We start from the raw sequence: 27,997 nt of genomic DNA, 5'->3' as shown, positions 1-27,997 counted from the left end.
TTTATGTCGCATTGATATGTTATATATATATCCACGAAACCCATCACCCGCTTCTCTTTCTTGGGTCCCTCCCTCGGCGTCTTTATCCAAGAACCATCCTTTTCGTTCCCCCTTCTTTGAGTACCATTCTCTCTCGCCAGCGCTCCAATGTCTTCAACGTCGTCTTCGTCGGAAGACGGTGGCGGCGGCGGCGGGGCGGCGAGGAGGGGCGGCGACTACGAAGGCCCTTCGACCTCAAGGCATCGTCGCAGCGTCAACGAAGTTTGGCCCGAGCCTTTCCTCGAGGCCCTCGCGGCGCAGGTCGCCATTGACGCTCGCTCCGGGGGACGTCTCTCCGTCGCTCCTGCGCTCGTCAGCATCTTTCGGGTACGTACGCCCTCTCTTTCTTTCTCTCTTGTCCGTCGTATGGAGCTGAATCTGTTCGTGATCACGAGTGCCGTGAGCTAGGACGCAATTCTTGGTTTAAGTTTTATTGCTGGAGTCACTGTTTTTTCTTCGCATCAATCACTGGATCCCAACGAAAAGAAGAAGAGAACATAAAGTTCTCGGAACATCGCATTATTGACAAATCTCAAAAGATGTCAACCTTCTTGCTTAAGAATGAAGGAGAAAAAGAAGGGGACCTTTTAATGAGTTCAGCATTAGGTATCAACAGTTGTCGAGTAGCAGAAACATCAAAAAGCAACAAAAGTGACCAGTTGATCAATTCTTCCACGCGACAAAATTCAAATGAGTACGGGGGGGTGTTGCGATCGAGCTTCTATATGGAGAAGTTGGATTCGAGAGAATATAGTTGGATTTGGGATATGATGTTGATGTGTCTAGACATACCAAAGAAACTGAATTGGAACTGCTTTTTTCCTTTTCTTTCTTTCTATAAAGCGACTGGTTTTTTCCTTTCGATGGGTCCTTTTCTAACTAATCCATATCTTTTCTGAGGGTTGCTGTTTCTTCTTAGTAGAAAAATGGTGATGGGTGTTTTTTCCTTTTCCTTTGTCCTTTCCCTCTCTTCCTTTTCACTGCTTTAGAAATGCCTATTTCCGGGCCTCTTTCCGTATCTCAATGAAAAGGGTTTTTTTGGATCTGATTTTTTCCTTTTCCTTTTGTTTTTTTTTCCTTTGTAATTTTCCCTAAGCTCTAGAAAATCTAACTGCCTTTTGACTGAACTTTCTTGGTCCCTCCCCATTGAAGAATCCACTGGGAGATGCAGGAACTTTACTGTAACATGAGCTTTGTTGGGTGTTTTTTAATGAGTGAGGCCTCGGACTTGTGTCTGTGCCCCATACTTATGTAAGTTTCTCGTTTCTATATTTAGTTACAATACACAGATCAGAAGCCTCTCTCTCCCTTTTCAACTTTGCACAATATAGTGCACAAATTCTCCAAGTACATCTTTCCATTCCGAATTGCCCCTATCACTCCATTTTGAGTAATTTCGAAATCCATTACCATAGATTTGGACTGTCGGAGCGCCTCGCGTAGGGACCGGTCAAAAGCCAGCATGTGCAAGTGCAATGAGCAATGCCAAAAGGCACATGGAGCCCAATGCTTAATTTTTTGACGAGGAACTGGTTTTTCTCATGCATGATCCCCATATATCCTCTTTTGCCACCCTCTTCTGATTGAACTTATTACATTATTGTCTTCCTTGTGGAGTTGTGACTAAAGCATTCTTCCAAAAACAATTTATTGTTTGACAATGTCGCTCAATCTCTGAATGTTAGGGTTCCTTAAAATCTAGTTTAGTGGGATAGAGATTTACACGTCGGGTGTAGGTTAAGCGTGACATATATAGGTTCGGTTCTCTACATAGTCAATACTTCTGCATTTGAACCATTGATCTGGGTATTGAATAGGGATGGCAAGGGATCAGGTTAACCGAGTTATCGACCCACCCACAGCATATGTCCGATTTGATGTCCCACAAAAAAAAAGGAAACTCATAGAGGCATTAATGAATTTGCAATTTAATTGAAGGGCACCTCCCAACTCGAATCAAAGTACTCGTATTGCTAAAGTACCATTCTTGTTAAATGCACTAGATGGCGTAGGTACTTCTCATTATAATATTTCGACTAGGTTCTCCAGCCCTTAATTGAAAAACTCGTCTTAGATATAGATGGGTTGAGTTGTATTTAGGAGTGACTGGATTCGAATTTAGAGATAATAGGGTTAGCTAGGTGAAGTATTTTGTGAGGCGGGATTGTCTTGTGTGTAAGTTGGATTTTCTCGTCATCGAACCCTTTCCCGCCCAAAGCATTCTTATTAATAAAAATCCTTCATTGTGTTGACAAGGGTGGATCACACTTAGAAATTAAATGAATGAAAGAAATGGGAGGACACACAGGTGAGGAACAGTGGGTAGTTGTGACTAGTGTCAAAAGAGAAAGGGTGGAAAAAAGGAGCAAGTTGGAGGGAGAGAGGATCATTGAAGATTCGCTGCTTTTAACGAGAGACACAGGCCTTTTGGGTTAACCCACTCCTTTCTTTCTTGGAAATGAAAGAGAGAGAAAATTTGTAGGAGATAAGAGAGAGAGAGAGAGAGAGAGAGCACGCTTTGTGTTGCATATATCTAATCTTTGCACACGCTCTGACTCGCTGTCTCTCTCTAAATCTCTAGAAAATGCCCTGGTATTTCGCTTCCCATGTATACGAACATATGAGGGACCACACCGACAGTCCTATTTTCGAAGAGCTCGTGAATCATTGAGATCTTCCCACATTAATTTGACTCAAATGGATAGATCTCTTTGATAAGGTCTTCGTGAGACGTGCAGCTCTCGCTTCTACTTTGTTGCGGTGTCCTTTCTGCATCATGAGACTTCGGTAGTTCGTTTCCATGAATTTTTTAAGGCTCTCTGAACCTTTTTCAGATCTCTCATGCCCTCCTTTAACGTAGTGCAACTACTATGTATGGCCATCAAAAAAATAAGTTTTGTGAATGATCTGAGACGGATCTTGAATGAGTGTTGCATAGATATAAAGTAATTATTGCTTAATTGAAATGCGACTGGAAACATCAAATACCACCGTATATGTGTGGGTAGAGAACATGCCTCTGTTGTGCGGCTTGTGCCCTAGCGCTGTACCTTTCAACTGTGTAGTACAGCACGGAGCGATTAAATGACAGTACTGAGGAAGGAGTTGTCACACTCTAGAAACTGAACTCTGATATATCGTAGCCACAACTTATAGATTACAGGGTTGGATATTAGATATAGACAGTAGGAGATTGAAGGTCTCTCGCTACAACTCATTTGTTCAGTCAAATATACAGAACAAGACAAAAAAAAGATTTTTACAGTGGGAAAAAGTCATTTGTCGTAAAACCCCAACAACATAAACGTCTTTCGATGTATGTATTTATTAATCGCAATTCTGTTGCTTATTTTTTCGACTGACACAAATAAAGGGGAAGGCAAATCAGGAGGAAACAAACACCTGCCAAAAATCTATACTGCGACTAGTACAAGACTATATAGTATACACACTAGTTTCCTGCTGCCTCTAGTCCCTAGTCTCTCCAGTCAGTCTAGTCTGTCTCTTTCACAAAGAAAAAGAAAAAGAAAAACTCATTTAAACACTGTTTCACGCGCATGCATGCATGCATTTTTTTGCATTTGCTAATGTTTTCTATTTTTTTTTTTTTGGGTTATCAGTTTTGAGGCATTTGTTGGTGTTTTTGTTGGTACAGTAAGTTCGATCTTCTAAAACATCTTTGGTTATCACATTGATGTGCAGCCAAAGATGTTTTTTGAGATGTTCGTACATTTCTCTTTTCTGTAGCGTTTCCAAAGTGTGTTGACAAGTTTGCAACGGAAAAAACCTAGGCAAGGGTTAAGGGCTGAACAAAATACAAAATCCTTCTGCAGAAATGATTAGACAGAAAAACCCATATGGGAAATTGGTTTATAAATGACATAAACTATGGTTGTAACTCCTGAGTGATCGATATTTAGACATAACATGCAGTCAATATAAAAGTTTAATAAATTTATTTCGTGATTTATTTTTAAAATTAATTTTTATTTTGTTTGTTTTTATTTGGGTGGAGGTTTTGGGTCCTGTCCAAGTGTGTCCTCTACGCTGGTACACATTTATTAATGCCCCAGGAGCAGCATTTCCTTGGGTGATCAGGGGTTTTTTGGCCTTTTGACAGGCTTCGCTTTGCTTCGTCTCGTCTTTCGACTTCTGCCTTTTTGCCCCCAGCTGATGCCAACTTTGAGCTTTTTCCATGTCTTCTCTCTGATCGCTGGGATTTTGTATCTGATGTTGTCTTTGATTAATCTTGTGTTTTGCCTTTAGGGTTTTTCACTCTTTTTTACAACTGTCGCATGCAGTTCATGCTTTATTGATTTCCTCATCAGCCAAAATAGAATGAAATGCTTTCAGACCCTTTCCTCGAGTTTAATACCATTACTGAGCAATGTCCAGCCCTTTTTACCGAGCTCAGCACGGAAACCAAGTCCTTTAATCGTTAGGCTTAAACGTCTCCTTTTCTAGATGTGAGGTTAGGATTATAAATTGGTGGTTGAAGTGCCTTAGGAGCATCCTTCAAAGCATGACGTGATTATTTCCCTCAAAGATTATTTGAAGTAGATCTGTCTACTTTTTTGGGAGTGACCATTTTTCTTTTCAATTTGTTCAATATGCTTCTTGAATTTATTTTTGTCCGAGTAGATCCTTGAACTATATAAATTTCTGCTCGAGTGAGTCGTCTCGTTATGTCAGAAGTTAACAGGATGTCAGAAGTTAACAGGAACGCTAATTCGGCCGTTAAGTTGCTATCAAGTGCAACGGTAGCATCGCGGCTATTAAAAAGCTAAAATGCAAACCATAATAAATATTTTTCAAATTTTCAAAAGAAAACGATATCCAAAAAACAAAATGAAAGACAAAAATGGACGAGAATGGAAGAGCAAGCTACTGTAGGTGGCAGCGCCACCCACCACCAGCGAAGAGCCGGCATACCTAAGCCCATCCGTCGCCACTTTCTGGCGGAGGATGATCCAAACCTCAAATGCAGCCTTCTTGGTGGCAAATAAATGGCCACGAAAGCTGATACCAAACACCTCTCGCAAAACCAAGCCCCTAGCGACATCATCCTACATCTCCTTGTTAACTTCATCTGAGCATGTACATGATCAGGGTTCGGTAGTGGAACAACTTATGATATACCCAAATCACGAACACCACCGAAGATAGCTTTGTTTCACCATATTCATTCTCAAACTTCCATGGTCCCCAAAACGCCCACGTGCTTCACGCCAGATCTCACAGAAAACCCCAAGAAGCTGTTTGTGGAATCATCTGGCTTACAATCTATAGACTGCGACTGATCGACTTGGCCATGATTGCATGGCGAGCACGTAAATAATAGACTGCGACTCGAGCCATAGATCTTGCAAATTCTAAACAGAACTCGCCACTTCAACGGCTAGGGCTGCGTCCCTCACCAGAAAACCTGCAGGAGGGCAGACCTCGCTCAGATCCGAGTCAAGGGCACAACCCTTGCGCAGATCTGCCGCGGGCATCATATTTCACCTCTCCTCTTGTGTGTGTGTGGGAGGAAGTGCCGGCTGTGACGGGCCTAAGAAATGACGAGGGTCTGTGGACTTTTGCTGGTGGCTGGGTTCCGTCACCGTCGCCCAGCCACCACCTCCGTCTTCTTCTCTTCCACCGGCAAGCACTTCCTCCAACGTTTCTGTTTCTTCTCTTTTCTATTTGTTGTATTTACTTTTAGTTCCACGTCAGCAAAGAGTCGGAGGAGCACAATGATGTGGCATGGCATGGATATCCATGTACTGAAGTGGTGTTGAGGTGGATCTTGGTCTTCAGCTTTAACATTTCCGTCCATGTATTTGACGGAGAGACTAACTTGAACAAAATAGTGTACAGTTCAAGGATTCAATTGGATAGAAAGAAAGTTAGGACGAGATTGAACAAATCAAAATAGTTTGGGGATTATTGCCTTTGTACCTTCTGCTAATTAATATATTGAGTACAAAATCTTCTCTCAGTAAGAAATTAATGTTTTGGAATGAAGATCGACCTTGTTTTAGTGGGATCCACCAGCATATCTATATATGAAATTTGTGTAGTTCTCAAACAATTTAAGTTCTTAGGGTTAACTTTAATACATATAAAGAAGAGAATATCCAATAAATATGGAAAATTTGGAATCTGTCGTTTATTCTATGATTATCATGTTCGAATTTGGAATTGGCATTCATGTAGTTTTGCAAGAGTTCTGGGATGATATGTGAAAATAGTGTTCAATATAATTCTTATGAAATGATAATGGCAATTATCTAGATATAAGATGTGGTAATACTATTTTCCAGACCTCATGCTATAAGCAAAGTGATTTTATCTTTATTTTATGAAGAGAATCTGCGGGTTCTCTGTCGACTTGTCTATGATTGAAGAATTACTAGCTGAAGATTGTCATTTGGATCGGGTGCGGCTGTCTTCGAACCTGAAATTCAGTAGAGAGAGAAATGATGATTGATGAGTAGATTATAGACTCGAGCCTTCCTCTGTGATAGTATGGGTATATGATTAAATTCATAAGACAATCATTAATTCGTTTTAGTTTGGATATCTTAACAGATGAACTTACTGGACGATGAGATTGTGATTATTTGGGTGGAAGCACGCTAGTTGTACGATGTTAGAAGGTCTGAGATTTAGGAGATTTTAATATCTTGACAGTGTTTTAACTTAATTGAAATTGATAAATTTCTTTTCTGAACATTGTTACCTAGCCTAGGTTCTGATGTTTACCCTAATGATTTTGTGTTTTGTACTGTACGTGGAGCAATCGCATGCATGCATGATATTTAGTGTTCTGGTTGCCCATGGTGCCGGAGCTCCATTGTCATCTCTTACGTAGTTATTGATACTTCTCAGATCTTTTTACGTAGCTTGATACCAGCCGTAACTTATATATGCCTAAATGCGAAGTGCAGGTGTGCTCCACGTGGCGAAATGTTTCGAACTCGGATCCCCTGTGGGCCCGTCTCACCCAATGCATATGGGGCCAGACCCACCTCACCCATCCCACGTGGCATGACGAGTTCATCTTCCGTCATCGGACCGCTGCGAATTTCCGGTCTCGGCAATCTGTGTATGCCACCCTCCAATTCAACCCTTTGGAGGTGAACGAGCATCCACATGGGCTTATATGCCGCTGCCTCACCCTATCCGACCTCCACCTTGCTTGCGGCTTTGCCGATGGGACCGTTCGCCTCTTCGACCTTGCCACGCGCCTCCACGTCACCACCTACCAACCCCTCCACCAGGGTGGACTAGGTCTACACCCGCGGGCAGTCGCCGGCATCATCATGAGTGATTTGCGACTTGTGTTTGCCACACTGGATGGAGATATCCATGTGGTCATGATCGATGGCAGAGCCCCATTGCGTAGGGCCCACGTCGGTGATGTGGTCAATGACGGGGCATTGGTAGACTTCGCGGGATGCGGCAGGTGGTGGGTGGGACTCTACGCAGGAGTTCCGGGTCGGGCCTTCCGCATTTGGGACAGTAATACGGAGGAGCTAGTCTTTGTGGGCGGGACATTGACCGATCCGGAAGCGCTCATGGGCTGGCAAATGCTGACTGATTTGACACAGTTCGTGGGTCGTCTCCGCGTCACACAGCAAGAATCGGCCGTGGCAGCCACGAGCACGAGGGTAATTATCATTGACCTGAGAGACCAAGGGGTGGTATTGCATGATCGGAGTTACAGGAGAAGAGGGCTCATTGTAACCTCGGTCGATGTCAACGAAGATGCCTACATTGTCGTTGACACGCGGGGGCTTGCTGTCGTGCGCCATGTCGGCACGTCGGAGGAGATATGCAGGTTCAACGTAAGGGGGGCATCGCAAGGTCGAGTCATGGGGTGCATGAACCAGGGGTACGCGTTCATGTGCGTGGCGGGTGTAATTAGGGTCTGGGAGGTGGAGCGCGGGGCCAACTTGTACAACCTTGCGGAGGGGATGGGTGAGGTCAACGCGATGGTGGCTAATGAGCGCCATGTGGCAGTGTACTCCAACGACGCCACTATACACCTGTGGGACTTCGGCGCAGAGTAATGTAGACTATCCTAACACCTCAGGTGTTGTACTTGAGGACTGACCTAATGGAGGGAGGCATGTGCAAAAGTGCTACTGGGTTTCTGCTTACTTCGGGAGGGGCGCGTACGCTGTTTTGGGGACTCGTTTTAGGGACCATTTTGACACTGATTCTGACTACCAAGGGGCTATGGGTTGTGTACAGTCTCAGGGCACACACGAACGGGGAAGTGATTCGCTTCTGTCCAGAGCTAGTGAGGTAGGAAGCATTCGACACTCTTAATCCTACGGCTTTGCAAATTTGTGTAGGTAATCCTGTTTTAGCTTTAGGGGGGCGATAGAGGGCAATAGATACGTCTAGGTGGGGGTATTGTTTAGTTCTGCTGCTGAGGGGGTGGTACTGGTAGGAAAGCGTAGATCGAAATTTGGGAAACTAGGTGTAGTGATGTTTGTTCTACCGGCATTGTAGCTTTTTTTCTAACTTTCCAGTCAGTCTTCTTTAGGGTATTCTTTTCGGTAAAGCAAAGTCATTGTTGACTTCACATTTCTAATGGGTTTCATTCTTACATTCCATTTTGATTGATGTGCAAAGTTCTAACTTCTCAGCCTCTCCCAAATGGAATGCGTGTGGATGTATTTGAGTTGCTGGGTTTTTGTCCGAGTGTTGCCTAGGATCGAAGGGATGAAACAATCTTCGCCTCTGAGCTTCTGTCTATGCACCGTTCGCAGTCTCCATGAACTCCGTTCGCTGTCTGTAGTAAGGCGATCATTTCCGTGATTCGAATACTGATTACCTCCCTCTGAGAGATGGGAGGTAAGGAAAGTTGATCCATCGGCTGCTTGGAGCATTCACAATAAAAGAATGAGGAGAATTCAACATGCCAACATAATCTGGAGCTCGTTTTCGCGTGTTCTGCAGCAAGGTAAGCGCCGCACAAGAGGTCATCATCGTAACAGGACCATACGGTGGATGCTTCCGTTTTGCTTTGGCCTTCTAGAATCATCAATCGCCGCCATTTCACTGCACAACTCCAGACATAAGAAAAGAGGAGAAGTCGGTATTGGGAAGGAATAGTAAATGACGAGAGTGGCATGCATGCATTAACTACGAAAGAAATACTCAAAATGGCATCTGAAGTTGTTTTCTCGATTCTTTCATCACAAAAGCTTTCAATACACAATACTCCGGATCTAGCCTCTTCAGAAGCTTTTGGCAAAGTACATTTCCAGTTTCTTACAAGACCGCCAAACAGAAAAAAAGATGGGGAACTCTCGAATGCTTGAGACTTTTACTTCCTAGCGGGCATATTGTAAACCATTGAATACTAAAAAATTGCTATCATAAGCAAACAATTGCCCAAACTAAACATCTATCTTCCCTCTGGCTGAAAACCCGAAAAAAAGAAAAAAAGATCTAAGAAAAGGAAGATGAAAAGAAAGCACAAGCTATTTACACATCAAGCATGCCCACACAAAATCATGCTTGAGCAATTCCTTTGGATAGAAACATATCATACACCCTATCCACTTTGCTCGGTTCCACTCTGAATAGGCCATGGGCATCTGTGTTTTTGGTAAGGTTGCCCCTCAACATCTCTATCGACATAACATGTAGCATCTTCAGATAATGTGCTGGTAAAATTCTGATCTCACCACAAAGACGTTTCTCCTACACGAAAGAAAAGAGCACTCAAACAGTCAAAATTTCTGCTTAAGACGAAAAATTGAAAAACGTTGGCATTAAGACACTATCATTTTTCTAAATTCTAATGTCCTGCTAAGTAAGAGGGATCCCCACATGGGAGTCGCGCTTTATGACAAAACCAAGAAAAGGTACTTCGTCTTTCGATGGGGGGAGATTCTCAAGAAACATAGTGTTGCTAGTTTGAGAAAAGCAATTGGTTCGACAGTTTTCTGTAGAATCACTTCTCAAATGAAAATTTAAGATTTATAGTTCTCACACTCACAGTACTTACAGCTTCAGATAATAGATCAGCTCCAGGAAAATCGCTGATGTCCCAACCATCTAGGGAGCTGTGTAGAGTATCCAGTGATGTCAAAGTTGTGTCCTTGCCACTGGACTGAAGGCTCGAGAAGCTCCTGACAAGTCCTTGAGGGCTGCTCTCCTGCTCAACTTTGACATGACTAGGCTTTGGAAAGATTTTACCGCTCGGACCAGCCTGTGAAATTTCCTTCATTCTCCGGGCTCCTTCTGCTTCCTTCTCTCTCTTCCGCTCAATAAACTTATTCGCCTCTGCAGCCGTTCGACAGCCAGCAGCTCGGGCATCCTACACGCTCATTAAAGAAAGAAATATAAGAGCGAGCACCACTATATAAAGCTAAGCAGATTGAAGTGCATCAAAGTAAAGGTAGAATTGTAAAGATGCATCAGAATTTTCCATCAAAGTTTGGTAAGGAGATGAAAACTTCCAATCTAAAAAAACTAGAGAAGATTAGATGTTTTTCCTATCCAACGAGAGTCAAAACTTCAACAAGTTCTCTCTGCAAATGGTGCATTTCCATTTTGGCATTGATGCACACTAATCTTATGAACTTCCAATGATCTGAGATACTCAAACAAAGTATAGCAAAGCTTGTGCAGTAATACAGAAAACGAAGACCATAAATGCAGAGTATTTTTAGGCCCAACTGGCTTTATAGTTGCATATATTGCGTTTCAGGTGGATTATAGTGAAAGGAACTAGCTCAATGTATGGCAGCGGACAGACCTTTAGCAGAAAATGGTCAAGCTGCCTAATCCACCATCAACCAAGTTTGTCACTGAAAATAAACTTGACGGAGCAATAGAAGTTTCTAAATATGGCATGACACTAATGAATGTGCATGGGCACATCGGCATGTCACAGAGAAAGTACATTTCCCATTAAAATTAGGAGCTGCAGAACTGCAAAAAGGGCGTACCCATGTTATATACTATATTTTTTGGTTTTAAAATGTGGAACTCACAGGATGAATCAGACGATACGAAAGGACGGGCTATTAATAGGCGTGCATCAGACCTGGAGTTCATGTATTCTTTTGACAATCCGATGTTCCTCTATTATACTCTTAACAAACTCTTCATGCTCTTCTTTCGAGTGAAACCGTGTGAAGACCTTGAAGCGCTTATATATCTCTTTCTCTTCTGGAGAGAGATTCTTCTCAAATGGGTCGGGGTAGAGCAAGTTTCTCTCCAGTATAAAATCCTTTCTACGTTTCCTCTCGTTGAGCCTGTCAAATATTCAAGATAGGGGCAAGAAAGGTAAATTAATCACCTCAAAACAAATGATAAAAGGACACTTCTCAACAGAACTAGTACCAGTACAGAGATTCCACCAAAAGACGGTCAAATAGATAGTATCATTTTGTACTACATGTCACATAGAGTCCAATTGGTAAAAGGCAGGTTGCAAATTCATTTAGCAATTATAACCAAAAATGATAATAGCAGCACTAATGGAAAATATTCAACAAGGTACAAAAACTAAATCTAGGGTCAGAATCAATGTTGTTCTTTTGGTAAGGTGGGTCAGAATCAATGTTCATACTTAAAACTTTAAATCAGTAAAATTTACTATCTTAAATGTACATGGCTAATAAAAACTATTTGAGATGTGTCAAAGTGCATAATCCATGAACCAAACTGTCCAAGCACCAAGGTAACATGTAAACAATAAAGAGAGTGGCTTATTTCCAGAACAGGAGAATATATCAGGAAGCGTGCTTTGTTTCGTCAATACCATTCATATATAAGCTTCATATCTATTGTGTCACGTTTCCTGAAAGTTTAAGCTTTTTAGAAAAATGATTTAACTATTATCAAAGCTTCGAGTGAATGTTGACACTCTTCTGGCCATTATGTCCGTTATTCCTGTTTGTCCCCCCCATTGTCATTAAAAGTAACTACATCTACATCTTTTGTTTCATGTGTAAGGTCCAGCTTATGACAAGCTGGAGTGTTAATTTATTTAGCCGACATATCATGGACACTTTTACAAATAACTTATACTTTTAGAAAAAAATGGTTGTTCAACAAATTCTATTTTGATGTGAGAAAGCAATCATGTTATACAACAAGTACTTTTGCGAAAACGGATGCTACAATATGATGCATGACTGAACCAGACACTAGATTGATGAATTAGTCGGTTCACGTGATGCATTCAATCATGTCATGACGCAATGCATCTGTCAAGTTCAGTCAGTTATAGATTCATTCGAGAGATTTGAGCTGGGTATTTCAACAATTTGGTCGAGTCAAATTAATCAATACCAGATAATGCTTGCAGTACAAAGTTTGATATCCATTAATTGCTCACTGATGTCAACAACATTATAAAGATTATTTCAACATGCAGTGCCCACTATAGTCATTTTGGAATTGTATGCTGTTTGAATCAGCCTCTCACAAGTGCATATCTAGCAACAAAATCCATCTAGCAGTCGTTATGTAGAACAGAACCAAACCTTTTTGAATAGATGCGTAGCACTTGCAGCTTCAATTCACGCTCTGCATCTGTATCAGTATCCCTAAATTCCATATCAGCTAGTAACTGCTCTGCATCATTGTCATATTCAACCTCAAATTCCTGCCTCTTGAAATTATAACCACTGAACTCCGTTGCAGATGGCCCTTCATCCCCAGAAATTCTAGGCTTTTTCTCTCCAATGCTCCTGTCTATTTGAGATTCTGTGGAACAGAAAAGAAATAAATTCTAAAGCCACATTGAATGAATCATTCTTAGGCATATTGTATCGAATTGAAATTAGAGTTATCTAACCTCAGTAATCTATCTTATGCATAACAAGCAAACCAGATAAAACACACAAAGTCATCAGCGTGGACTCAAATCTTACTCTACAAGAGCCCTATTCCTCGTAGTTCTTTTTCTACATGAGCCCTAGGCTATCTATCAAGTAATACTTTAAAACACTTCTTGAAGCCAATTGAGGAGGATGCTTCCTCAAGTTAACAAACAGCCAGGTCAACAAGTTCCATAAAAGTATTACCTTCATCTTTAATTTCTTCCTTAGTATGTGAGATGTTGCATCCCCTCTTACCAGCAATTGAGCCGGAAGAAAGTACATGAACTGGAATTTCTTTCAATGATTCCATGGATCTGAATGAGCACATACAGAGGAATAAGTAAAAACTGCGGTATAACATAATAGTTGACAAACGATAGTGTTTAGCCGTACTTGAATTTTGTAGAAGAAGCTGACTCTTCTTTGAGAGGCTCCCCAATTGAAGATGACTCTGTTAAAGAAGAGCTTAAGTCACGTGCAATTTTCGGTTCTAAGATGAAAAGTTTTTGGTGAATCTGTGACTGTGAGCAAGTATTTCTGTGGCCAGTATGTGCCCATTACTAATGGGAAAAGCAGCTGAGCTTCAAACATGGATATATGATTAAAGAGACCGTGAAATTCCGGCATGCAGGAAATTGCTCATAATTGCTCTCTCTCAAGCTATAGCAGGACTGTAGGAGTCCTGTAAACCAGATTAGAAAACAATATCAATCAACTAATCCTGAAAGTACCTTCCTTTAATTCCTCTTGTCCTTTGGCCATAGCAAGAAGCTCCTCTCTGTTTTTGCCCATAACATGAGACAAGTCCTAGATGAATATGTGGAACATATCATAATTGGAAATACTGTGTCTAAAAGGTGTATTAGTGATTGAGTTATCATAAATCTAAGTAACAAATCCTTACCGGCAGAGGCCAGCAAGGGGAGTTCATATACATGGCACTGTAATGGGTGATGCATTGTGATTTGCTTTTAGATCCAACATGTTCGGCAACTTCCGCCCAATTACCAAATCCATACATTTCAATGCCCTAAATAGGAAAAACCGCTAAACCTTGTGAATATGAAACGCTAAAAACGGTGAACTATTTTGAAGTAGAATAGAAAACATTAGTAACACCTCTAAAAGTAACATTTCTTCATCTGCATTCCAGCCTGGACATAGAAGTGGAAAGCACAAATTGTCCTGTTACAAAGAACAAAATCAAGATAAATAAACAAATGGATCAGAAATACTAATTTTTACAAAGAACATTCTAGTTTAAAAGTGTCAGCACAATATACATTCCATCATCACTTGTGCAATCACATTTGGAAGAGAAGATGGAGCACATGACTTAAAGTCCAGAGACATCAGACAAATGTAACCTCTAATCTGCACTTTACTCCAAGCAACTCCTTTCATTCAACAGGATAGAGATCATTTCGAATTAATAGGGCTTTTTTTTGCAACACTAAAGTTTTGTTCATGAATGTCAAAGCAGTATAAAACTATAAAGTAGGCTGCTCTCAGCTCTCTTCACCTGATTATTGTTAAAATTTAAGCGAGAAGGGTGTTTATGCGAACTAAACAATTGTAGACCGTGTTAATGATACAACTAGCGTGATGTTCCCCAGCAGAGAAAAAAAAAAACTTCTGTTTCAGAGTCTACATATTTTCTTAGGAAAGCACTTGAAACTGTTTTCATCTCTTTCTCAAGAGACCATTCTTTCATGGAGTTTTCCAAGAGCTATAAATGTTATTAGTCATGACTATGCGGCATTGCATCACTGAATCAGTATCTCAGCCACAAGTGCAAGTTTATCACCATCAAGTTACTAGCCATGAAAGGAAAAGAGTCACGAAACATTAAACACTGGAATTTCATGAAGTACTCATCAAGGAAGAGTAAGCCATAATTTCATAGAAATTAAGGGATTATGCATAGTAATTAAGAAATTTCAATCTGATTCAGACTTGAGACTGAAAAAGTTTATTTTGTAGAGGTAGACGGACCATTATTGTAAAATGAAACTTGTATAGTGACGAAAAGAATTCAAGAAAGCACTATAGACCTGATTGATAAACTAAGACTAGAAAGCACTTTAACAACAAGAAATTGGAGAAGTGTCTTCATTGTCTAAGATGCTCACTTTCATAGAACAAAGGAGGAAACACAACAAATGAAAGATAACATAATCCTGGCATTCTCAATCAAAGGAAAGGAGATGACCAACCATGACCCGATATGGATGATTGCTCTTGTGGGGGATAATTTCAGCTCCAACAGAAAAACATTCTATGCAAAGGTCAAAATCTGGACAAGCTGCACACTTAATACGAATTTTTCCTGATATATCCTTGTCGCAGCAGTTGCAGTGGTAGGAAGCCCCTTTCTCTTCATTTCCCTGACCAATAGCTACATTGCACAGTGGAATTTTCAGCAAAATCAGAGACAGGAAATCTGTTTTGACCTACCTAAGAAGAAGTATGATTGTCAAGATTTAACCCTTTAAGAACGAGAGAAAAGATTGACAAGATTTAACCCTTTAAGAGCGAGAGAAAGAACAAACCATTCAATTGACCACTAATAGGTTAACCCACTATCTAGCTCGTCATATTGTAGGGCCGTAAGACTTTGGTCCTTTTATTGCCTTTAAGAATGAATTCAAGAATAATCTATGAACAACCAATGCTTAACAATCAAAAAACAATTTCTAAATCCCATAAGAAAAATTGGGCACAACCGACTCAAACATGTGAGCAGAAGCCTGAAGAATAAAGAGAGAATTCATATCCCCAAAAAAGAGCTGAGAAGTCGCCGACAAGTACCTGTAGATGCAGACTCTGCATTTTCTGGACCAGAGCCAATCTTTTTCCTCTTGGATCTACCGGAAAGAAAAAGTTCAAGTGAGCTTCACCAGCAATACATAGCAACGCAAAAATGTACACTCCCTTGAATTAAGGCCACACGGAAACGCGTTCGAATGAATTCCCAAATCTACCAAAAGGGACGGGACTAGTCGAAGTTGGTAGATCAAAGGGTACCCAACGAACGACCGCAGCTACGCGAGCGAGGCATCCTCCCAAAATGACCCGGGCCTCAAACTCGATTCTATCTCACAATGCTCACGATTATCGCCATTTCTCCAAACTCTTCAAAGAAGTAGAAACTAGAACGAAAGCCAGTTGATTTCAGAAGCTCTAGAGAACAAAGAGAGCACACGGGTCCTACGCATTCGAAGCAGGGAACGGCTCACGAAATCCTTTAAGCCTCGGGCTCTCTAGCTAATCGACATCGCTGGAGCGCAAACGAACGAAACCAATTACACACCGACATAATCTCCCTAATGCCCGACTCTAATCCCGCGGAGACAACTTCGTACTCCATGGAATTTTCCACCGACATCCAAACACATCAGTCCTCATCTCATAATCACAACCAAACCTCGTATATTCACGAACACACGCGCACACACACACAAACCTCTGGTTCGGATCTTCATCGGCGGGGCGAGAAGCCGCGCGAGAACGTCCCATCGGAGCCCAGACACGTCGCCCGTTCCCGGATCGAGGTCGCGCGGCCGCCCGAACGGTATCCCTCAGCCCGCGACCGCCGGCGCGATGCGGATCGATCGAGCTCGCTCCGGAAGCGTTCGCGTCATCGCATGCGCTTCCGTCGATGGCGATCTCTGTCGCGCTGCTCAGTCGCGGCGAGAGAGAGTGCCCCAGCCGATGGCAATGTCGTAATTTTCGTCTTTTGCCGGGGTTTTTCTTTATTACTTTTTTTTCGGCTAATTTACTATTCATACGCGGATTTGGGCCTTTTGGGCTTGGTGATGTAAACGGGTCGGGCAAAAAGATCCGAACCGAATTGAGGTTTGGGTTTGGAACTAGGCAAAGGTTTAGATTGGGGTTATTAATTTTATCATGTTGGAGCTTAATTTGTACACCAGGTAATCATAAACCGCTTCGACTAAGTATGCCTCGCCGCACAATAACTTACCAAGAATCGCAAGAGAATACGCAATGAAAAAGGGGAAGAGTTTTGGATACGATTTATTAGGATTAGCGCGAACCAAAAAAGCACATTGTTGGTCACAAAGAAAAGAAAGAATCTGCCAACGGGAGGGAAGAATCTGGTGAAGAAGATCTAGACGACGTGATTTTAAAGATTCAGGAGTCCGGAGAGCACAAGTTTCAACTTATGACAGATAATACCAAAGGGACCCTCCTCATAAGACCGAATCTTCACTTGCCTCTTAATCTATTTAGGCCTCTACTAAGATGAAATTCCATGGCAAAGCATAAGTGAGGTCTGTGCAAGCTTTAATTTGGATGCTTTTAGTCCAAGAAATAAGAAAATCAAATCAAACATTCTGGGACTCAGATTTGGTCTTGTCGGTGCTTGTCGGAAAATAAGTGCAGTCTATTTCATTTTTAGGAAGAAAACTCGGCAGTGTCACATAAAAAGTCACATGAACTGCAAAAGGATGAATCCTCTGTTCCTTCGGGTGGACATTAAGCTTACAAAATTTTGCGACTAACTATGTCGGAAATCAGAATATGCCTGGCAATTACCGAACAAGTTGAGTGTTCACAATTCCTATACCTTGAGCCTACACATAAATTTTGTGCCTAATTTTGCTGGAAATCAGAATATGCCTGCAATACTGAAGAGATCAACTTGCGTTGCCCACTACTAAATGTTAAAATATGCTTCTGTCTACTCCTTTCCTCCACTTATACCAAATGTTGATTCCCTAAAAAGACCATGCATTCGTCAGCCAGTGTTGACACCACCAATTTTCATTCCTTTTTCGCAAGCCATCAAACTCGAAGATCGTGCCTTCCTTTCTGAGAAATATTCTTAGGTGGAAGCGCGAGTACATTGGCGACCCTGAAATGGGCAACAGCGGAAATGCTGAGAAACCCAAGAGTTTTGGAGAGAGCACAGTCCAAGATGCGGCGAGTCTTTTCAGGAAAACTGAAAGTCGGCGAGGAAGACCTCTGGGAACTACAGTACTTGAAATTAGTCATCAAAGAAACTGTACGCGAGCATCCTCCTTATCCCTTCATTATAGGAGAGTCAAGGGACCGATGTGAAGTCCGCAGATACGAGCTACCACAAAAAACTAGAGTCATCATCAAGGCATGAGCACTCGGAAGCGATCCAGATCGATGGACAGGTGCTGATCGTTTTATACCAGAGAGATTCGAAGACTCTTCAGTTAGCTACAAAGAGACCAACTTTGAGCACATACCATTTGGGGCAGGTGTACGGGCACATTATTTTGGTCTTACCAGTATTGAACTCCCGCTCGCACAATTGCTCTACCACTTCAATTGGGAGATCCCTGGCGAGATCAAGCCAGAAGAGTTCGACATGACCTAAGTATATAAAGCAACCATTCAAAAAAAGACTGAAATGAACTCACTCGCCATTCTTGTCACTTCATTTCTATAGAAAAGTTATTTAGAGCGTTCCGGGGTGTGTGCGTGTTTTTTTTTTTTTTTTCTGTTCCATCGCTAACTCTCCCCACTCTGATTTTTGCTCTACCTCCTGCAGAGCGCGAGAGTCAAATTCCGCACTTGTAATACTAGCTTTCTCACTCCCCAATCTCTTTACCAGCAGGGCTGTATGCCTATTGACATGTTCCGGGGTATGTTGAGAGAAGCTGAAAATGGCACGTTAATGAGGATCCAAGTTTAACTACTGAACTTTAATTTTTAGCGAAGGATCATGAATTCTCCTTGAACTCGACAATGTCATTGCCGATCATAAGGAGAAGAAAGAATTTGACATTAGGAGGCAATGTGCTCTTAAAGATTCAGGAACCTGGGGAGCTCGAGGTTTATCTAACGACCAATCCCATCAAAGTAATTCTCGTGGTAAGACAGAGACTTCAAGATCCAGTAAGTGAACTAAAATAAAGCTTGTACACGCTTCAGAAGAAGATCCAGTATCGAACAATTCTAAAGGGTCCCATAGCCTTGTTCATCTTTTTCGAAAGACCCAACAAATTAATATGTTTTGTTAACCAAATTTCTTGGCAAGCAACAATTTCATTTTTCCTACTACAAGTTAGAAAATTCTACCTCGATGCTCCATATGCAGCAAGAAAGAAGTATGATCAGGTAGCCCCAGTAATTACTATGGCAAGTCGGTAATACACTGTCCTTTGGTAACAACATAAGCTGTGATTATGTTCCGGTATTCCAAGAACACCTCAGGTGATATGCCATCATATAGGACTTGCCTTTCTTTTCCCTTTCTTCTTCTTTTCCTTTTTTCTCGCTCTCTTCGTCTCTGTGCGCCCTAACTTTCCTTTATAGCGTCCACTTTTTCTTGCCTTTTGTTGACGAGTCAACTTTTTTTTTCTGCCCAATCGACTCAGTCAACGCCACTATTACAATCACTGCCCATTTGCACGCGAACTGCCATTGCCGGGAGATATAGGAACGTAGTTATATGTATAACTGGTGTCCCATTTTGTATTTGCAGTTTGTAAAGAAGTTGTGATCAGACCATCTTAGCAAAAAATTCAATGGAACTCGCGGTGTAGGAACATCTTCATACGAAGAAAGAGATGTGAAGTGGGAAGAATGTCATTTGTCCGAAAGAGATGACCTGATGTTTGGCCCAGTCAATCCTCACTCTGCATTGCTTTCATCATTGCCGACCTGCAGCTCCACAGAAAGTCTGAGGCTCTTTCTGCGGCATGGTAACCAGTTGAATGGGTTTTGTCATCTGGTCTCTGGCTGATCAGGTGTTCGATTGCAGAGAGAAACACCGCCTGACAAGGAGACCGCACGCACGCAATCACTCGGAATTCAAGTGTTAAAAAGATAAGAAATCCAAGATTATAGAATATTACACAACGAATATAGACATCTAATATGATCCTACACCCATTTTCTAACCAAACCTCACATTTTTAAAAGCACACATTCGTTTAACAGAATAATCTTTTAAAATAATTGAGATTGATCTCACAGAATTTTATATGGTATCAGATCATAAAGTCTTAAGTTCAAATCTTTCACGACACTTTTCTAAAACAATTGCAGTGGTCACACAAAATTCTAAACTAACCAGGTGAAATCCAATATTATATACTTTTATTTCAGCTTTTATTGGGAGAAGAAACGGTGTTAGGTGTATAAGGCGCTAAATAATGACATTTCCGTATCTTGCATTTTATAAGCTAGCGTGCTCTTTGGGGTGCAAGAATTCCAAGTCAAGAGACATCTCTGTCCATGTCTTATCATCCTTGATGATACGGCCCAAACAAAGTTCAAAATAAATTTAAAGAATGACTTGGAAATTAGGAGGGGAACCGTGACTCTTAAGACTTCGATTCATTCATTTGTAGTCCGGTCCACCCTTGGAAGAGTCAAGCAGTCCATATCTTGAGGTGTTATCTATAACGGAGGAGTCGAGTTTCGCAGTCAGTCTCGAGACTACGTCATGATCTCTAGCAGCCTTGTGAAGGACGATATAGACTGTATTTTAGAACAGTTGCAGTAGTCTAAAAAATTTCTACACTAACCGGGTGAAATCAAGTATTATATACTTATGTTTCAGCTTTTATTTGGGGAAGAAACGGTGTCGGGCGTATATTTTCAAAGTGCCTAAACAATGACATTCTGTATCTTGCATTTTCTAAGCTAGCGTGCTCTTTGGGGTGCAAGAATTCTAAGTCAAGAGACATCTCTATCCATGTCTTATCATCCCCAACGATACGGCCCAAACAAAGTTCAAAATAAATTTAATGAATGACTTGGAAATTAGGAGGGGAACCGCGACTCTTAAGACTTCGATTCATTCTTTTGTAGTCTAGTCCACCCTTGGAAGAGTCAAGCAGTCCATATCTTAAGGTGTAATCTTAAGGCTGCCTCCCACCGTTGGTCGCCGCTGCCCGCCCCCCACCGTTGACTGCCATCGCCCAACACGGGCCACCTCTTGCCACCGCCCAACACTGGCCGCCTCCCACCATCGGTCGTTGTCGCCCGCCCCCCACCGTTGCCCAACACCGACCACCTCTTGTCGCCGCCCAACACCAGCCACCTCTACCGTCCTTCGCCGCCCACGTCCCACCGTTGGTCGCCGCCGCCTGCCACCCGCCCCCCACTGTTGACTGCCATCGCCCACCTCCCACTCAAGGTCCCGACATCGGGTCACCTCCCGCCGGCCTGGGCGAGGGCTAGCCTCTCGCCTCTAGCCGACGACCCCGTTAGCCATTGTCGCCAGCGCCGCCCCACTGGCGATGGGGAGGCAGCCACAGGCGGGGAGGGCTGGCTGCCAGGCCTGCCCCTTTTTTTTTTTTAAATCTAATTTAACTAAAATTTATGTTAAAATTATTTTTGGACGAAAATGCCCTTGGTCGGTCGGAAAATTTGCGGTCGGCGAAAGCCGATGGGTGAGGCCTCCGTGGGCGAGGCCTCTATTTGAAACCGTTATAACCACTTTGCATCCTTATTTGAGAACATAAACCACTTCAGCTCCTTATTCGACAAAATAAGAAAGACTTCGGATCCTTATTTGAAATTTTCTCTCACAGCATGTGCTGGATATCACCAGAACGAGCTGAATATTAGCATAATACCTTTTCTACCTACGACGAGATTCTTGTCACAAACTTCAAGGTTATCATTTTGAGATTCTTAATCTCATTCTTTACAGCTAGTAATCTGGAATGGATTGCCACTTTAAAAGATTGTGATTGACTATCAATCTTAAACTTTATCTTCGCAAAACAATCAATCATGCGGGATATTTTGGTTGATGGACAATCATCTTGAAGGCAATATTATTTCCATAGTTGAAGAATATTCACTTTTGGAAACCAAGATTTGTTTGTATGGGCGACTAAATCGACGGGATCTCTAATTGTTCAATCTCAACGTTTACCTAATCTTCTCAACAATTGTATTAGATTGGAAAGTGGTCCTTGAAGATTGTCGAATGGGAAGTTCGGATGCTAAGAAGTATAAAAGAAGACCAAGGCGCCGAAGAGCAAGAAATATCAAGAGTACATCATTCCAAATTTCGAGAGAGCTTCACATACTTTAAATTGTCTTCTCATAGCATATTATTGTAATCTCTTGAGAACAGTGTTATAAGTATATGCTTAGGTGTGAGATATTGAGATATATCAGTTTGAATATTAGCAACACCTATTTTGTGGAGAAGTGCTTGAATATTAGCCGGCGTGTACCACTGTAACTTCCCATCGATTATAGTAAAATCCAACCAATAGATTATTAGCGTGGGAGAGTAGACGTATGTTTACACTAAGCTGAACCACTACAAGTTCTCTGTGCAAAATCTTCTATCCCTTTGCTCAAATTTACTTTATTTGAATATTATCACAACTCTGATCATATTCACACTCTGTCTCATTCGGTCACTTTTGGCACTTTTAATTCCGCAATTCTTTGCCAAATTTTTTAAATTTACCTATCCACCCCACTCTAGGTGATATTATTAGCCACATCAATTCTTTCTTCGAATAGAGCTATTATTTCTTTCCTTCAAGTCTTTAGAGTGCGCGAGCATGGTACCTACGTACTGAAGCTATACTTGAACGCACTGAATGAATGTAAATCAATGCACCTTAATCGTTAGATCAGGTCGATTCCACTAAAGTCTATCCGTGAGACCAATCTAACCTGACACGCGGTCCCACTCCCTCAATCCTCATCCTTACGAAAAATTTCAGTATTGTGCTTTTTTTTTCTGGGATCACAGGAAAAAAAGCGCAGATGTTAAAGTCAAGGTCACCGAAGAATTTTCAGAGTGTCATCAATTCTAGTGTGGCCCAGCACTTTTCTCGGTCCCCACTAAGAGCTGTTTACGCAAACGAAAAAATCTTGCCGATGACTTTGGCTGGCATGAAGATGAAGGTCTCTGTATACAGGAAACTGACGTGGGACCGTGAAGAAGAAAAAAGACAAAAGATCAAAGGAGAGAACCCACCCGGTAGCCACAAGTTTCTTTAAGACTTTTAGAAGATGAATATATTGGATGGACAAATTATTAAAACAAACTGAAAATCAAGAAGGGCTAAATACAACATTTTGAACTTAACCTTAAATAAACCATGCCAAAACTCATCCCAGATGTTTTTAGAAATGACTTTAAAAACCAACCTTGTTGATTCTCTTCGTAAGTCCCAACAAATTAATATGTTTCGTTAACCGAATTTCTTGGCAAGTGACGATTTCATCTTTTTTATGACAAGTTAGAAAGTTCTACCTGGACGCTCCATTTGTAGCAAGAAAGAAGTATAATTAGGTAGCCCCAGTGATTATTATGGCAAGTGAGCAATACACTGTCCTTCGGTAACAGCACAAGCTGTGATTATGTACCAATATTTCAAGAACACCTAGGGTGATATGCCATGATATAGGACTTGTCTGATTGTGTAAACTAATCAAGTAGTCACACATCAGACTATTTTCCTCCTGCTCAATCCTGAATCACGAGACGCGCTATGCAAGAACAAGTCATATGCAAAGAGATGCAATTCAACACGCTTCATTTATTGTCAGAAGACAAGATTGGCCCAATTTGCTTTCCTCCATTTCCATTTCCATTTCCATTTCATGGTCCAAGTCAAGCTGAAGTGAGATTCGCTGCTCGTTCTAGGATCTGCCCGCATACTGAAGGGGTTTCTGTCACGTGGTCCCCTACTGATGATGAAAGAACAATTATGGAGAAGACAAAAAGCTTGTCTATATAACAATAGTATCTTCACCGTTGGGCTTCTTGTATATCCCAAGTCGAGAAGTATCCTTATCCCACTAACTAGTTTTGCAGAATACCACAGAATAAGTGTCCTTTTACTTCACCAACATGATAATCTTGCAGTTCTTGCTTTTGCTGTTAAGAGTTGTTGCATCTCTTTCTCTTAATTCAACCCAACCACGATGCCATGCAAATGAGAGATCTGCCTTATTGGAGTTCAAGGCAACCTTTTTCACAAAAAGGCCTCCTTGTTGTGATGAATCATCGGATAAGCATGTGAAGCTTGAATCTTGGAAAGCAATCGGGGAAACTACGAGCAATTGTTGTGATTGGGATGGTGTTGAGTGTGATGAGGCGAGCGGTCACGTGATTGGCCTCGACCTCAGTTGCAGTTGTCTCACCGGTTCCATCAACTCCAGCACCGCCAGCATCCTCAGTCTAGTTCACCTACAAAGCCTTAACCTCGCTTTTAATGGCTTCAATTTCTCTCAGGTACCACTTGAAATTGGAAACCTCGGCTCTTTGCGTGAATTGAATTTGTCCAACTCCAATTTCATAGGCCACATCCCAACTTCACTGGGCAACTTGACCCAACTCACTCATCTAGACCTCTCATTTAATGCATTCTTCGGTTCAGTCCGATCAATTGAAAATCTAACTTTACTTACTCATTTAGACCTGAGTATAAATTCATTCAGCGGTAAAATCCCATCAATTTTAGGACGTTTTGCGCGACTTAAGCATTTGGATCTTGGCCGTAATGATTTGACAGGTAAAATTCCATCTTTTCTAGGAAATCTTACCAAACTGAACTATTTAAGTTTGGTAGGGAATGAACTCATGGGTGAAATTCCATCCTCTCTACGGAGCCTCATGCAGCTTACTTATTTGGATCTGAGCTTTAATCAATTGACAGGAGAAATCCCATATTTCTTACGAAACCTTGTTCAGCTTACCAGTTTAGCTCTTTCCTCCAATCGATTGACTGGAGAAATCCCATCGTCTTTCCAAAACCTCCAAGAGCTTGAGTACTTAATTTTAGACACAAATGAATTAGAGGGGGAAATACCAACTTGGTTAGGTAGTCTGGCGCAGTTGGGTTATATTGACTTTTCATTTAATAGCTTCCACGGCTCAATTCCAAGCACAATCACTCACTTACAGAATCTCGGCGTTCTTGATCTAACTTCAAATAATTTAAGCGGCACAGTGGAGTTAGATATGTTTTCGAAGATTGAAAGCCTCTTTGTACTTAAATTATCATCCAATAATTTGTCGGTGATGATTAAACCCAACATATCAAAAAGATATTGGGTACTAGGTCTTGGTTCATGCAACTTAAATAGTTTCCCAGAGTACCTTCGTGGTCAAGAAGATCTGTATCAGCCATTTAAAGATCTGTATCAGCTAGATCTATCCTACAACAAGATCAGCGGTCAAGTGCCCGAATGGTTCTTAAATGTAAGCACAAAAGAGTTGGTGTATTTGAACATTTCTGGTAACTTCCTAACTAGTTTTGGGCAGGATCCCGTTACCTTCAAGTGGACAAAGCTTGTCTGTGCAGATCTCAGGTTCAACCAGTTGCAAGGATCACTTCCGATTCCCCCTCCCAAAATCTTGTACTACTACATTTCAAACAACAGACTCTCCGGAGAAATATCGCCAGTTATATGCAATCTAACCTCGATTCAGATGATCGATTCGTCCAATAATAACTTGACTGGGGTGCTTCCGCGATGCTTGAGTAATTTGAGTGGTTCTTTGGAAGTAATGAGCCTACAAAGCAACGGCTTTAATGGGAAAATTCCTCAGTTGAATGGGGACAACTGTGCATTTCTCATGATTGATCTGAGTTATAATGAATTGATGTGGCCACTGCCAAGATCACTCCGTAAATGCAAGAATTTGGAGTTCCTGAGTTTTGGAAACAATCAGATTAGAGATGTTTTTCCTTCGTGGTTGGGATCACTTCTTGGCTTAAAGGTACTTGGATTGCGACATAACAGATTTCATGGACTAGTTGGGGAACCGAGAGATGGTTTTGAGTTCCCTAACGGTGCGCATGACAATTATTCTGTGCCCGGAAACTATTTTTACTCAGAAATGATTCTTTTTGATTCTGTGCGCCTTCTAAATAATTTCTCGAAAGATTCGGCGTTTTAGAATCGGCCCAAAATTTCTATTCCTGATGTAAAAGCAATGTAAATACGTTTGGTAACTATACAAAATTTCTTTCTATTAATAATATTTTAAATTGTTTAATATTTTTTTTCTTTTTTTTTTCTTTCTACACTTCCCTTCTTTGGCCATGGCCGGTCGTCGGCGCCGGCGACCAGCCACAGGCTAGGGCGTCGCGGCCCTCGCCGCCGCCCGGCCGCCGCTCTCACCGCCGGCCTCGCCGTGGGTCGCGACGGCGAGGCCGACCTCACCGTGGGTCGCGACGGCGAGGCTCGGCCTCACCTAACCGGGTGAGGCCGAGCCTCGCCGTCGCGACCCACGGCGAAGCCGACCTCGCTCGATCTGGGCGAGGCCGACCTCGCCATGATCGACGGTGAGCCGCCTCGCCCAGGCGGCGAGGGTCCAGCCCTCACCCTCACCTCCGCCGGCGAGGGCCATGATGCCCTCGTCGGCCCTGGGCTATGGCCGGTCGCCGGCGGCCGGCCACAGCCCAGGGAAGAACAACACGAAAAGAAAAGAAAAAAAAGAAAAAGAACTCATTCTCAAAATCGTGCCGTAAACAAGAAGCAACTTTTTTTTATTTCTTGTTTCTCTTCTAAAACTGTTTTTGGCACAAATTTTTGCAAAAATGTGCCGAACAAAAAGCTTTACCAAACGATTGCTCCCAAACTATTTCCTAAATAAAAGAATAGAAATTTTCACTGTTTGACACGTTACCAAACGGGCCTTAAGCTGCAAATCATTGATCTTTCTCAGAACAATTTGTCCGGTAGCTTGCCATCCGGGTACTTCAAGCAGTGGACTGCCATGAAAGTTTATGAGAGAGTTCAATCAGACTACATAGGCAAATTTATCCAGGAAGCATTGCCGTTCTTTCCATCCTCAACCTTTGACTACTCTATGAGGGTAATTATCAAAGGCATCCACATGAATTACTTAAAGATCCAAGAGTACCTCACATTGATTGATCTCTCAAGCAACAACTTCAGCGGAGTGATCCCTGAGACCATTGGAAGCCTAGAGCAGCTAGAATTGCTCAACCTTTCCAACAACATGCTCTCCAGTCCCCTGCCTCCATTCTTGGCAAACCTGACTAATTTGGAAGCATTGGACCTTTCTCGAAACCAGCTCTCTGGAAAGATCTCTCAGGAGTTGACGCAACTCACTTCGCTTGCGGTCTTCAACGTATCTTATAACCGTCTGACCGGGCCGATACCTCAGTCATGGCAGTTTGATACATTTGAAAACAACTCCTACAAGGGAAACCCAGGGCTATGTGGCACTCCTCTGTCTAGAAAATGTGGAGATCCCAAAGTGTCGCCTCCATCATCTCCGACGTCCGAAGAACATCAAGATTCGGGGATTGCAATGGAATTAGACTGGAAGATCGTGTGCATGGGGTATGCAAGTGGGTTAGTGAATGGAGTGGTCCTCGGGGACTGCTTGATCACAAGAAGAAGGGCTCAGAGACTTGCGAAGAATTTTGGCAAAAGAAAACAAAGGCGAAGAAGGTAGAAGAGACGGTCCGAAACCAGAGGAATACTCGACCGAAATCTGTTGTCTTACTGTGTTTGAGTACTTGTAGCTGTAACTTTCTCTTAAGTTTGTCTGCTGCTATATATATTAACTTAGTCTATATGCATTTTGAATAAAGCATTCCGCAATCACAAGTGCGTGAGACATAAATCAGAAAATAAGAAAGTTGGGTAGAATGGGACTTTGTGGTTGAGGCACATCTTCACAAAAACCTCCATTCCCTACCGCTCCCTTTCACATTAATTACGTTGAAACCGTTAATTTTACACCAATCGGATAGAAAAATTAATTTTTCCTGCTTATCTATCATTGATTTCATAAAAAAAAATATTGTTAAAGTGATTCATGTAATATATAAAGAGGCCATTACTAATTAATTAAATTAGTGGAATAATAAGCAATTATTTAATTACACATATCTGGCTTATGAAAAATACAAAATTTGTGATCGTTTGATATAGAAGATAAAGAAACATATTCCTATTTTTTATATTTATTGGTTAAAGAGCTTGTAATACAAAAAAATGCATACATAATATATACATATATACATACATAATCCCTCTATAGTTGCAGATAGCATGTCTTAGGACCTCTGCTAAGAAGATCTACAAACAGGGCAGTATATTACTTTGCCTTACCACTTGAAGGGTGGAGAAAGCATCCGGGC

At 41.8% G+C, this 27,997-nt stretch overlaps 3 protein-coding genes across 8 annotated transcripts; 2 read left to right on the top strand and 1 right to left on the bottom strand.

The window, feature by feature from the left end:
- Positions 1-129: 129 nt before the first annotated feature.
- LOC130135160 (transcriptional regulator STERILE APETALA-like) lies at positions 130-8,626 on the top strand. Its single transcript, XM_056303663.1, has 2 exons — positions 130-366; positions 6,972-8,626. The coding sequence occupies exons 1-2, from the start codon at positions 148-150 to the stop codon at positions 8,094-8,096; spliced, it is 1,344 nt and encodes a 447-aa protein (XP_056159638.1). The 5' UTR covers positions 130-147; the 3' UTR covers positions 8,097-8,626.
- Positions 8,627-8,912: 286 nt separating this feature from the next.
- LOC115680727 (transcriptional adapter ADA2a-like) lies at positions 8,913-16,610 on the bottom strand. Of its 6 annotated transcripts, none has more exons than XM_056303661.1 (12): positions 16,348-16,610; positions 15,693-15,748; positions 15,098-15,334; positions 14,001-14,066; positions 13,786-13,911; positions 13,613-13,688; positions 13,275-13,332; positions 13,086-13,195; positions 12,543-12,765; positions 11,096-11,306; positions 10,052-10,363; positions 8,913-9,096 (listed from the first exon to the last, which is right to left on the bottom strand). In XM_056303661.1, exons 1-12 carry the CDS (start codon positions 16,364-16,366, stop codon positions 9,094-9,096), a joined length of 1,497 nt encoding a protein of 498 aa, XP_056159636.1. In that variant the 5' UTR covers positions 16,367-16,610; the 3' UTR covers positions 8,913-9,093. The 6 variants fall into 6 exon arrangements, with proteins under 6 accessions (XP_056159636.1, XP_056159634.1, XP_030460415.1 ...); XM_056303659.1 differs by lacking the exon at positions 8,913-9,096 and adding an exon at positions 9,193-9,744 and having other exon boundaries at positions 16,348-16,608; XM_030604555.2 differs by lacking the exon at positions 8,913-9,096 and adding an exon at positions 9,193-9,744 and having other exon boundaries at positions 15,098-15,279; positions 16,348-16,607.
- A 7,085-nt stretch (positions 16,611-23,695) lies between these two features.
- LOC115669436 (receptor-like protein 7) lies at positions 23,696-27,306 on the top strand. The gene is made up of 3 exons (XM_056303564.1): positions 23,696-24,105; positions 24,921-25,689; positions 26,548-27,306. Exons 1-3 carry the CDS (start codon positions 24,086-24,088, stop codon positions 27,304-27,306), a joined length of 1,548 nt encoding a protein of 515 aa, XP_056159539.1. The 5' UTR covers positions 23,696-24,085.
- Positions 27,307-27,997: the final 691 nt, after the last annotated feature.

This window comes from Syzygium oleosum, unplaced genomic scaffold (assembly GCF_021117445.2).
Source record: "Syzygium oleosum isolate NSW1041296 unplaced genomic scaffold, Sole_v2.1 Sole_v2.28, whole genome shotgun sequence".
In the NCBI taxonomy this organism is placed as follows: Eukaryota; Viridiplantae; Streptophyta; class Magnoliopsida; order Myrtales; family Myrtaceae; genus Syzygium; species Syzygium oleosum.
Note: the sequence above shows the minus strand (reverse complement) of the source record. Positions and strands in the feature narration are given on the sequence as shown.

Coding starts and splice junctions, on each gene's coding strand:
- LOC130135160 (XM_056303663.1), top strand. CDS start 148: ATGTCTTCAACGTCGTCTTCGTCGGAAGACGGTGGCGGCGGCGGCGGG. Junction 367..6,971: donor CGCTCGTCAGCATCTTTCGG/GTACGTACGCCC, acceptor TGCGAAGTGCAG/GTGTGCTCCACGTGGCGAAA.
- LOC115680727 (XM_056303659.1), bottom strand. Junction 12,766..13,085: donor GGAAGAAATTAAAGATGAAG/GTAATACTTTTA, acceptor TCTGTTCCACAG/AATCTCAAATAGACAGGAGC. Junction 10,364..11,095: donor AAAGAATACATGAACTCCAG/GTCTGATGCACG, acceptor ATGAGCGTGTAG/GATGCCCGAGCTGCTGGCTG.
- LOC115669436 (XM_056303564.1), top strand. CDS start 24,086: ATGGCTTCAATTTCTCTCAG. Junction 24,106..24,920: donor ATGGCTTCAATTTCTCTCAG/GTACCACTTGAA, acceptor CATATCAAAAAG/ATATTGGGTACTAGGTCTTG. Junction 25,690..26,547: donor GTGCGCATGACAATTATTCT/GTGCCCGGAAAC, acceptor GATCTTTCTCAG/AACAATTTGTCCGGTAGCTT.